Genomic DNA, 13,082 nt, shown 5'->3' on the forward strand with positions numbered 1-13,082 from the left:
ACATGTGCATGTCTGGAGAGGCCTGCCTAGACAAATATGTTTTCAGCCCGTGCCAAAAAGAGTATAGCAAAGGCATCTGCTTGGTGTCAATAGGCAGGGAGTGCCACACTGTAAGGTTGATTTCTCAGAATTGCAGAATGAGTATCATGGGGCACCTGTAGCAGTACCATTTCCACAAACTGAAGTGAGGCAAGGTGAGCCTGCCAGTAAACTGGCCCTAAGCCAAGAAGGCCTTTATATACTAATAGTAACACCTTGAACTTTGCCTGGTGACAAATGGGCAGAGAGGAGTTGGAGAACAGATTTCACATTAAAGACCCTTATGGCTGGTGGAACATAATGACCTCCCTTTGAAGGGGGGAAAAAGGAGGGGGGTGTTAAGTTGTGGGTGAACATATCAGACGACACAGCGATTCTTCAAACAGCTCTTGTTTATTCTCAGGCCAGGACAGAACTGAACTGAAGGGTTCAGTCAGCCTGCTTATATAGAACTCCAGTACAACGTAACTGTAACAATTTTCTAAAACTATCCAATCACTGAATGTCACTTTCGATCCCTTATTTGCATAACTATCTACAGTATCCCCCTGCTGGCCCAGGGTGAGAACTTTAGTACATAACAGGGGGGACAAGGAGTATAGCAACTTTGCTCCTCTCTGCCTTCTGACAGTGCATTGCAGTCAGATGCACCGGCTTGTGAGGGTGATTGTGGGGGCCAACGTCGCACATGTGAGCATCACTCCTCACAGCTTAAGCTGGGCAGAAGCTTCCTGGGCTTTAGGAAAAAGATGTGAGGCCCCTATCCCAATTTTTAATGGTAGAATGTTGGAGCAAATGCATGTCACACTCAGCTCCGAACTTTTGGGACATCAGGGGGGCCTGGCCAAAAATATAGAGGAGCCTAAAAGCACTTGGCCTCTAGGAACCAGCACCCCCTGATTGCGGTAATCCAATCTTGAGGGTGCCGATGCCGAACTGTTGTGATCAACTTCTCCCAGTCCAGGTGAAATATACTCGGAGTCGAGAGTGGATTTCATGCTCTTTATTCAGCTCATAGTGGTGAGGAGGAATGGAAGTTCCCCCAGAATGTCTGCTTTATATACATTATTTCACAATGGGCCCCACGTGATTGGCTAATTCTGGGATTCTCCTGTAGACCAATCAGGTTGCGGATTCACTTCCACCTGGAGCTGGATTGGGTGGCTCCTGTGGACCAAGCAGACTGCTGCATTCTGGATCCTATTGTTCTAGGACCAATCAGGCTGCTCCATTTTGGATCCTATTCAACTCAGTACATAACACCAGAAATAGTCAAAGCTGTGGTACCAAACACAACTGATGAAAGGTGCTTCTAGCCATTGAGACTATCTGTGTCTCTAGCGACAGACTGAATCCAGAAGCACTCCAGGAATTTGTACCTGCTTTTTTTAAGAGCAGAGCAACTCAAAGGTGAGGTGACACATCCTGTGCCTTCAGACTAAGCCTTGGGACTCTTTGGAGCTTTTATGTAGGATTAGAAACTGAACATGAAGTAAGGTAGTGAAACCTCACTGAAATACAAGGAAAACAGCCGAACATTAGGATATATTTATAGTGCGCACAGCACTAAACGAATGGTAAATGCTGCTATTATGAGGGAATGCCACTGTCTGATTCCTAAATCCAGAATTTGGGTGATGTGCTCTGCAAAGACTGCATGCAGAATTAGGCGTACGCGTGTAGATTGTTAAAACACTGGTGCATAACAGCACAGACGGTAGAGGAACATCTCTTTAGCAGTGGAAAGCTTGCCAGTATTCCTATATGTCTTTATTACAGCCCAAGTTAGTAACACTAAGCAGTCACTCTGCACAGGTGTAATTTAGAACATGGTTTGCCGCTGAGAACTGTGAAGTTTTCTGATACTGGATACCATCATTACAAAAACACTTCTGCTAAAAATACCCTCATGCTGATCCCTTATGAAGTGTTGTTCAGGCACATATAGGATTGCACTGTGAGTTTTTTAAATGGTCTGTGACTTTACCTGAAGCTGATTTAATGGTGTGTTTGTTTGTTTGTTTACTTTCCTCTTTCTTTCTTTTTTTAAATCCCAAAGGATAGAAGTGGCAGTAAAAGAGAATTCATTTTCCTAGGAAGCAAGTCCTTTTATTTCACAGCCACATACTTGCCTGGGCCTTTGTAGTTAACACATTTCAAAGTGAGCCAGATTAGCATGGAAATTAATATCCTGCTATTGCAAGAGAAACCAGGAACTGGCATCCCACGATCTCTCCTGTTCCCGGAATGTGGCACACACTAATTTAGCCCGTGATCAGTTGCATTATTTTAATCTTATTTGGAGTTTTGAAAGCAAAGCATGGAGTCCAATCTTTTTGGGAACCAGAGTCATAGCAGGTCAATTATAAATCCATTCCAAGCTCGAATACAAATAGTCTTCCATCGTATATGAATAGGTAGCATTCCCACACTTTTCCGTGCATTTTCACGTCACTGCAAAGAAGACCACTTTAAAAAGTGGATTTGTTGCACCAGGGCAAGAGAGTGCTTTAATCCGCTTTAGATGTGCAAACCTAAATTTCCAGTACGGACTTGAATCCATTCCACAAAATAACTGAACAGACTGAAGGTGACCTTAGAAGATACTAAAATGACCATGATCCCTTAGTTCTCTAACAATGAGGTAAGTTTCATTTTATGCCCATCAGCTGCAAGTGATAACTGTGTTTTAATTCTAATGATTTTTTAAATCAACAGTTATTTTTATTCGGGCTGGGCAGGCACTCTCTGAGTCAGTTCAGGGCTTGATCCAGCATCACATTAGGGAGAAACGGTTTGCAAAAAATGTGTACATTGGTCAAAATTGCGTATCAAAATGTGGTTATTGGGAGAAGCGAGCCCTAAAACGCTGACAAAGTTTCATGAGGTTTTTCTTGCAATTTGCTGTGGGACAGTGGGTTTAAGATGGGGGAAAATTAGAAACTGAAATTGACACATTGGTCCTCCCCTTCCTACAATTAATATATTCCTGCTCCCACTTCATTGTGAATTCTGCAAGAGCCCTGTCAGAAAAGAAAAGGCTAGTGGCTCTGTTTCTGGTCAGTGAGATCATGCCTGTAAGGAAATTCTGCGCTAGACTGCGATAGATTTAGCAGTCAGGAAAAGCTGTAAATGGTTGCAGAGGGGCTCTTGAGAAATCAGACATCCATTATTAGTATCAGTTGAAAACAAAGTGCAGCTGAGGACATCTGAAGGAACTATGGGCAGACAGGCTAGTTGCCCGGCTTGAAACCATTTGTATTTCTACTTTCTCCTCCACCTGGTTTTAAAATGCATAACCCTAATGCTCATCAGTTAGGCAATGGTCAATTTTTAAACAGCATTTATTTAAATGTGTGATTGCACAGATGAGCTATGGTTGATGTTTCCTCCCTCTCCTTCTCCTCCCTATGGGAGAGAGACAGTAACCAGAAGCCACTTACCAGTTGCTATCATTTAGCGTGAATTCCTCATGGACAAATGCATTCGTTTAGCAACGCTGCTCCAAAGGCCCTTATGAGATCTGCGGAACTACTGCAGGTTTGCGGCTTATCCCTTCCCATGGTATTTCCCGAGCGAATTCTATGACTGTCCTATCACTGAAATGCCCGGTTGCTGAGTCTCACAATCTTCTATAGATACTGAAGGATTCGTTCAGTCTGCTTTTTTAAAACAAGCAAGCCTGAAACACACTTCCTAGACGACTACATAGATCACAACCCGATCTACATCCTCTGAGAGTATCCTCCGATTTTCACATTTATCCACGTTTTAAGACCTTGGCTCTAAAAATGTACTAAAATGAGCATAAAAGAAATGTAGGACAAGATGCATTTTTGTAAAAAATACATATAGAAAGTGTGTGTGTGTGTGTGTGTGTGTGTGTGTGTGTGTGTGTGTGTGTGCCTTAAACCTACAAATGCACAGGACAGAACAGACTTATAAACACATGTGAAACTCATATGGATCAGAAAATCCTGATCTGTCCATTCCTGTACCCAGCTGTTTTAATTAATGTTCCTGGAACACTCCCAGATTCTTAACTACTGATTCATGCCATTGTTACAGAAGTCTCCTTTGGCAGTTACCTGTAGTCACAAGGGCACCGTTGAGAAAAACTTCTTAAGGCACTTGCTGAACAGGAAAACATTTAAAGGGGGGGATGTGGTTTCTTTCTTTTTTAAGCGGCAGATTCTAGGGGTTATATTATTAGAGACTTTCTTCTTCCGAATGGGGAAGAAAGAATCCCAGAACTGCAGAGCCCAAACCTATGCATGTCCGAAGAACTTCCCATTGAGTTTGCAGGGACTTACCCCCAGGTAAGACCGCAGTCAGAGGAGAGGTTTCATAATCAGAGATGGCCAGATTAATATCTCTGAATGGGTTCAAGTCTATAGCTGCACCTCAGATGAAATAAATCCGTCAACAAACTCCCTGCCTATGAATAGCAAATTCTTGATCCTCATTCACTACCTTATCCACCAGCTGTTTTAACTGATTAGTCAAAAGCACACTCTTGTTGACATCAAATGTGCAGCAAAAACAAGTGTATAAATGAATAATTATTTCCAACACTTGCAATGAGATTAAGTGCTTATTGGATTAGGAAAATAACAGGATTTAATGGGGTCATTTATGCCACAGCTCTAGTATAAAGATGTACATTACATGCAACAGATCACTATCTCCCCTAGAACGATGGTTGTACCAACATGCACACGTTGTCTACAGTGTTGCCTCACATTTAATAACCTGTATTAAAATGTGCTAATGCATAAATATAATGAGAAGCATAGCTAATATATGTTTGGACACTGAGTAACTGATTGGTAATATCAGAAGATTGAGGTAACACCTTTCCCTGCTGATCTCAGCATGCAAACTTTGGAACCACAGTTGTTTTCACATACAGAGATTTGCAGCTCTTCTGCGGCATTTTAATCTGACTTCTGCTCTTGCAAAATAAATATTTCTTTTTAATGTTCATTCTTTTAAGTTGCTTTGTGTTCACCCTTCTGAAAACAAAACCCCTATAATAATACCCTATGTTTTGCATACATTTTATCTTTAGCAGGCAAACGAGTGATCCACATGTCTATGCAGTGTTTCTGGCGGCTATGTGTCAATCAAGAATGTGGGACTTCTGGTCTCGACTACAGCTTCCATCATCCCTTTCTCTTGGGCATGCTGACTGAGGCTGATGAGTTTTGGGGTCCAACAACCTAAGGAGGACCACAACCTCCCACCCCAATGTAAAAGATACATACAGTGGTACCTCAGGTTACATACGCTTCAGGTTACAGACTCCGCTAACCCAGAAATAGTACCTCAGGTTAAGAACTTTGCTTCAGGATGAGAACAGAAATTGTGCGGCGGCAGCACAGCAGCAGCGGGAGGCCCCATTAGCTAAAGTGGCGCTTCAGGTTAAGAACAGTTTCAGGTTAAGAACAGACCTCCAGAACGAATTAAGTACGTAACCAGAGGTACCACTGTGCTGTAGATATACTTGATCTTCATCAGTTTCTGAATCAACAGAGATGATGCAAAAATTAAGAATGTGCCATAAACACAGCTTATGCCATGACAAATTTGTATGTCTTTAAGGCATTTGGGGGTGTTTTTGCTGCAAGAGACCAATGCCTGTGGGAATTCTTATAACATCAGTTTCAATTTTGGCTGAAACGAAGTGTCTGGTTTTTGTTTTCTTCCATAGCTTTTGAAAAATGTCATTTGGCGTTCCAGAAAAATTCTGTTCCAGCCTGCGAGGCAGCCACATGACCAGGTGAGTTCCAAAAGCGTCATGTGACCAGACATATAGTCTTTGGACTTGAGAAGGCAAGTCAGGTGAAGCGCCTTTGGAAGGTGTCTGCAAACAAAGCTGAACTAGGAAAACATTGAGTGTGGGAGGAGGGGGACGCCTTTCTGAGATCTAACTTAATTGGCTGGTTCTTTGGTGGAGACGTCTAATCTTGGTCCCTGGGGTAAGGCCTTCAAACAGGCTTGGGGACAGAGGTTGGCAGGATATTCCAAGGCCATGTGAGGCTCCTCTGAAATGAAGAGGGTGAAACTCCTTGGCAAAAAGAGTGCCTGAGCAGGTATCATGCTGCCAAAGCTCTTGCATATAAGAAAACAAAAAGTAGATTAATAATTCTTGAGCCTCCAGGCATGAAAAGAAGATTGAAATTTATACTTGCTACAGTTGCCACTTCTTACCTCAGACGTTGTCCTTTACAACTCCAGGTGAAGAAGGAGAAAAAGGTCCCATAGCTCCTTCCACCAGTTACTTCCACCATCCTGTCCCTTGGCCACTGCCCTGTTTGCTGCACCAGTAGGACAACTGGAGACCTGCTTGCCACAGCAGGAGAGGAGGATGGAGATGCAGATGTCAGAACTCTGCATGGAAGGGGTTGTAGAATCATAGAACTGTAGAGCTAGATACACTGGTGAGCCAGTGTGGTGTAGTGGTTAAGAGCGGTAGATTCGTAATCTGGGGAACTGGGTTCGCGTCTCCGCTCCTCCACATGCAGCTGCTAGTCACACTTGGGCTAGTCACACTTCTCTGAAGTCTCTCAGCCCCACTCACCCCACAGAGTGTTTGTTGTGGGGGAGGAAGGGAAAGGAGAATGTTAGCCACTTTGAGACTCCTTTGGGTAGTGATAAAGCGGGATATCAAATCCAAACTCCTCCTCAAACTCCTCCTCCTCCTCCTCCTCCTCTTCTTCTTCTTCTTCTTCTTCTCTCTCAATTCATCTGGAAATTTAGAGGGCAACCTCTGGGTTAAGAGGTGGAAACCCATTGGATTCTTTGCAAGATCTAACTTACAGGGGGGGGGAATAATAATTATGAGTGCAATGCCATGCACATGTTCTTACCTGAAAGTAAGGTCACATCCACACCATAAATCTAAAGCACATTTAAAGTGCATGGCTCCTGCTCCCCCCAAAGAACCTTGGGAACTGTAGTTCCCAATTCCTAGCTCCCTTAGCAAACGGCAGTTTGGGAAAAGCCTTGCACTTCAAATGTATGGTGTGGAAGTGACCTAAGACTCATTGGAAACAGCAAAACACCTCTGGCTAAATGTGTGTAGGTTTGCGATGCATATTACCAGAATGGATGGCAACTTTCTTTTGCTATCGATGTGGAGTTGAGCAACGGGTATATGTCACCTTCCTCAAGGGTTTGCATGACACGAGGCTCTTCAAAATTCTGCAGTTTAAATTGTTTGGGGTTTTTTTATATATATTTGGCACTGAAATAGCTTAGGTGTAAATTTTCAAGAAGGGCAAAAAGCAATTAAACATTTATAATAAATAAGTGCACGTTTGCTCATAATAACTCACACCCACCCAATTATTCCTATCCTTGAGTAACAGCTTCAGTTCCTCCACCTTAAAGATAGTATCAGCAGGATATATCTGTGAAAACTTCCAAGGAGGCCCCTTACTGCCTCCCTTCTGAACATTTCCCACACTCTTTACTATGATTTAATCTGAAAACTTTAATTGAGCTGTACCATTTTAATATGTATAAGTAACAAGGCCAATTAATGTGCTGTTTTATGACAACATGTAGCATTCTATCAAATTGAAGAAATCCATAATTATGTTTTTGACATTCCCCCAGCTTAGGAAGCCCAGCAACATCACACAGGAACAACCAGATGTAAAATGATATACAGAAAGTGGAAAAGAACCATGTTATGGTTGTGAAATTTGTTACTCCCCTGGAGCAAGTAGCAAACGGGTTGGAGCCAATAGAGGGTAGCTTTCACCTCTCTATTTTATTAACGCTGCCTTATATCAAATTTATCTCAGGGTGGTGTGCAATAACACATTTAAAACAATTAATTCCATTAAGCCCAGAAAGCAGATAAAACAGTAAATAACAACAGTCACAAGCAGACAGCCTTAGTAGAAAGCATGTCCTGTCATGGAAGGTGCGGCACCTACACTGGCTACAACCTACTGTTTCAAATAAGAGAATCTGCATGTTGAGTTCTGAGAAATACAGTGGTACCTCAGGTTACAGACGCTTCAGGTTACAGACTCCGCTAAGCCAGAAATAGTACCTCGGGTTAAGAACTTTACCTCAGAATGAGAATAGAAATCGTGCGGCGGCAGCGGGAGGCCCCATTAGCTAAAGTGGTACCTCAGGTTAAGAACAGTTTCAGGTTAAGAACGGACCTCCAGAACGAATTAAGTTCTTAACCTGAGGTACCACTGTATATCATCAATCTTTATTACGGTCCAGAGACCCAACAAATCATTACAAAGTAATACACAATTCATACAGCCTACCTCCAGGTTAAACAAGCATTTTGTTTAGAATATAGGGATCATTTGTTCTTGCAACCACCGATAAAAACTTTGCCACTGCTAATGTTCTAGCATTTGTCCGGTCTTCCAGTAGGAACCTGGCATAGTGAGCTTCTGATTTTCCCAGGAAAAGTACCAGCAAGGGTAGTATAAGCGTCCACACTCCACCTAGAGATAATGCGCATTCATTATAAAATTTCTTTTTCACTGGAAAATGCTGCCACGGGGTGACAGTACTGGCACAGAGCAGAAGTGGTGAAACCTTTCCATCTTGAGGGCCACTTTTCCTCCTGGGCAACCTTTTGAGGGCAACATGCCAGTAGTGGGCATGGCCAGAGGCAAGAGTGCACAAGGCAGTGAATGCAAATTTCATCTTTGTACAATAGGCTTGTTTCTACTCACACATCCCTCTCTAGTCTTCATCCAGACAAGCCTGACCACTGCAATGCGCTCTACGTGGGGCTACCTTTGAAGATGACTCAGAAACTGTAATTAAACCAGAATGTGGCAGCTAGACTGGTGACTGGGAGACTATATAACACCAGTCCTGAAAGACCTACATTGGCTCCCAGTACATTTCCAAGCACAATTCAAAGTGTTGGTGCTGACCTTTAAAGCCCTAAATGCCCTCGGCCCAGTAGATCTGAAGGAGCGTCTCCACCCCCATTGTTCAGTCCGGACACTGAGGTCCAGCGCCGAGGGCCTTCTGGCGGTTCCCTCCCTGGGAGAAGTGAGGTTACAGGGAACCAGGCAGAGGGCCTTCTCAGTAGTGATGCCTACCCTGTGGAACACCCTCCCATCAGATGTCAAGGCAATAAGCAACTATCTTACTTTTAAAAGACATCTGAAAGCAGCCCTGTTTAGGGAAGTTTTTAATGTTTAATGCTGCACTGTGTTTTTAATGTTCAGTTGGAAGCTGCCCAGAGTGGCTGGGGAAGCCCAGCCAGATGGGGGGTATAAATAAATTATTATTATTATTATTATTATTATTATTATTATTATTATTATTAAGCAGAAACACCCGGGTTTGAAGCAGAGCCAGTGAAGGGAGCGGCCTGGGTAAATTTCCAAGGGCTGTACAGAGAGGCATGGAGGGCTGCCTGAGGTTCACCCCACCCCCACCCAACACAGAGGAACAGAGATGGGGGCAGCACAGGAGAAGGTGGTGGGTTGTGAGGTCTCTGGAGAGAAGGTGTTGTGTGAATGTAGTAAGTGAGACAAGCTTTGATGCAATTTGCAAGCTGATATATTCTAAACCCGGCCATTTGGGACGCCCATCCTTTCCAGATGGGTTGCAAAGAGCATTAAAATATATATTTAAAAATCACGGAAAGATCAGCGTATTGAACATTCATCACGGTCCTTCCCATAGGGTTCAGGTAGGGGGAAGCCCAGGTTGAACTGGAGCAGATGTCGCCATTTTTGTCTGATTCCTTTGCTCTCCTGGGATCCTTCCCACTCGGTGGCTTATCTTGTGAATAATAATCTTGTGATATTATTTCAGGTAGCTTAACAAGTCTCAAGCCTCCATTTGTTTCCTCTGGAAACCATGGTCCTAAACCCCATTACTCAGATGAATTTTTCCTAACTCCCCTGTTGGGTTGAAAGACTAATGTCTTAAAACGCACCCTCAGAGGGGTTTTTTTGATTTATCTAAACATAGGAGTCAATCTGTGAAAATGCAGTATTGGGGGGGGGGGCGGTTCCCTTCCGAAAATTCCCAGGCTCCACCTATGCGATCAAGGTTTCTTGCATTAGACAACCCAGCCACCCTGTTGAGAGATTTTAGCTGTCTAAGCACGGAGAAGCTCTGATTACCTTGGTGAAAGACACATCTTTTTATTTGTTAATAAAAGCTAGTTCTCTTATCCAAGCCCAAGTAGTATCATTTCATATATATTTTTGTGCATTCATCCACAACAGCCCTCTTGAGGTATCACACCTGTGGATGGCCTGCTGACTCATTTAGAGGGCATGGGGATGGGCACACCAACATCACTGCTCATCTCCTGCCCTACCCAACTTTCCTGCATTGAATGGGAAGGGGGCTTCTGCGTGTGCCCAGCTGATTGAGAACCTTGCACTACCATCGTTCCCAATCATGAGGAGGCTCCTAAGCAAGTTCAGCCAAGTGCCCTTAGAAGCCACCTACAGACCTTCTGCTCAGTTCAGGGAGGTTGGGGTGCAGCAGGAGCACAACGATGCAGCAGCAGGGCCCACGCATAAGTAATTCCCCTCTCCCAATGAAATGGCCTGAAAAGGCACCTGCCAATTCATTAGACTCCGCTTTGTGCTCTTCAGGAAGGAATATTACATTTGATCCGTTTGATCCTCCGTAGCATACAGTTGGGTACCACTTGGTAAACCTTAAAAATTTTGTTCCAATTTGAACTTTCTCTGAATTTTTTAGGCTATATTGAATCACCTTTCATGGTTCGATTTTTATATGGACCCCACCCTCTCCCAGCTTCAGCCTTTTACTCACTTTGCAATGATATTTCTGGCATTTTCTGAGCTCCTGTTGCTACTGTTAGTTGCTGGCATCTCTTAGCAAGGTGGATGATGATGGGTTACATACACACACACACACACATGCGCGTGCACCCCCCCCCCAACTGGATGGGTTTTCCCAGCCACTCTGGGTGGCTCCCAACTGAATATTAAAAACACGCTAAAACATCATACATTTAAAAATTCCCTAAACAGGGTTGCCTTCAGATGTCTTCTAAAGTAAGGTTACCAGACATCCCCATTTCCCGGGGACAGTCCCCAGATTTACAAATCAGTCAGTCCCCATACAAAATCAATTGAAGTTGAAAAGTGTCCCCAGATTCAGAGGAAAAAATCTGGTAACCTTATAAAGGTCAGATAGTTGTTTATTTCCTTGACATCTGATGGGAGGGCGTTCCACAGGGCGGGCGCCACTACCGAGAAGGCCATCTGCCTGGTTCCCTGTAACCTCACTTTTCGCAGGGAGGGAACTGCCAGAAGGCCCTCGGAACTGGACCTCAGTGTCCAGACAGAACGATGGAGTTGATTGACACAATCCAGCTACTGCACACACAATATATGGTCATTAACTGAATTGTAACAGGGCTGTCACCTTATGAGGATGTAAGCTCTCTCTAGTGACTAGGCGTTTGATCTTTTCTACAGTGGTGCCCCGCAAGACGAATGCCTCGCAAGACGAAAAACCCGCTAGACGAAAGGGTTTTCCGTTTTTCGATGTGCTTCGCAAGACAAATTTCCCTATGGGCTTGCTTCGCAAAACGAAAAAGTCTTGCGAGTCTTGCGATTTTTTTCACTTTTTCGCCCTTTTTTTAAGCCGCTAAGCCGCTAATAGCCTTTTAGCCGCTAAGCCGCTAAGCCTTTAATAGCCGCTAAACTGCTAATAGCGCTAAGCCGCTAAGCCGCTAAGCCGCTAATAGGGTTGCTTCGCAAGACGAAAAAACCGCTAGACGAAGAGACTCGCGGAACGGATTAATTTCATCTTGCGAGGCACCACTGTACTATACATAGACACCCACCCTCCCAATTTCTGAGCTAAACATCTCAAGACAGCTGGGGTTATCCTTCCACCCAAGAATCTATTGGAGAGGTTGGTAACCTCTTGAATGCAAGGACACTGTTTCACTTACCTTGCCACAGGGTGCTCCTTAATACTGCTCAGGTATATTGCTTAAACAGGTTTAGAGTTGTTTTTAGTATTGTAGAACTTGAAAAACCTATGTTAAATGGGCTGGGAAAATACAGGCCCACTAAAGATGATAAACTACAAAAACTGGAATGCCCTAATCATTATAGCTAGTTTTACTGATATGGACTAAAGACAAATGTTGCCTTTTCCTTGGGGCCAAACTAGATACAGAGTTAGCTGTGTGTCTGCAATTAACATGCCAAACAAAAAAAAATCTTAGGTAACTAGCAGCCCCAGGAGAGTCTGAACAGCCTTAGGAAGACAGGGGGGACCTTAACTCTTTCTCTCCCTCCGCAGTCCAGACCGCAATCCTCTCTCTGAAGCTGCCATTTGTATTTTAGTGCAAACGTCCACTGATGCTAGGCAATTTTTGCCAAAAGTATTTAAATCCTGCACCCTATCCTGCTGAACCTTCTGGCTTCTATTTAAAAGTAAAGGGACCCCTGACCATTAGGTCCAGTCGTGGCCGACTCTGGGATTGCGGCACTCATCTCGCTTTATTGGCTGAGGGAGCCGGCGTACAGCTTCCGGGTCATGTGGCCAGCATGACTAAGCCACTCCCAGCCTCAGAAAGAGGCAATGCGTGAAAGTGAAAAGATCCATTCAGTTTCTTAGGGCACGTCCATACAGCTCTTATTTAGGGATTCTCACATGCTGATCATATTGCAGTGTGTGTATACACTTACTTAGGGTGCTTCAAGGCATTCATCACCCACCCTGTGACAAGCATAAAGCGTGCCAACTACCTCATTTGCTTTAAACACAACTTGTTGTCCTGGAAAAGATGCCTGTCTTTTCTACGTACATACATTCCATATTCCAGGAGCACAGGATTATAAAAAGTAGTTCTGTGCTTGGGCTCCTAAATGATTCCTAAATCTATGACTCTGAGAAGCTCTAAATGTAGACTTTAAGAAAATTAGCAAGTTGGTATTCTGAGTATACGTTTCTAAAGTGTGCAAGGCACAGGAACCAGTCGCTCTGGTGAAGCTGTCAAAATGAATAGCCCTAACAGGTTTTGGAGAATTATA

At 43.7% G+C, this 13,082-nt stretch overlaps 1 protein-coding gene across 1 annotated transcript in view; it reads right to left on the minus strand.

Moving 5' to 3' along the window:
* Positions 1-221: 221 nt before the first annotated feature.
* LOC308569461 (uncharacterized protein) overlaps positions 222-13,082 on the minus strand; it is a gene marked incomplete at its 5' end in the record, with an annotated part of 54,820 nt that continues 41,959 nt past the window's right edge. The window contains one exon of the mRNA XM_081163383.1: positions 222-6,789. Coding sequence (XP_081019509.1) covers positions 6,455-6,789 — 335 coding nt within the window. The 3' untranslated portion in view covers positions 222-6,454. The remainder of the gene's footprint in view (positions 6,790-13,082) is intronic.

This window comes from Podarcis bocagei (assembly GCF_964188305.1).
Source record: "Podarcis bocagei genome assembly, chromosome: 12".
NCBI classification, from domain to species: Eukaryota; Metazoa; Chordata; class Lepidosauria; order Squamata; family Lacertidae; genus Podarcis; species Podarcis bocagei.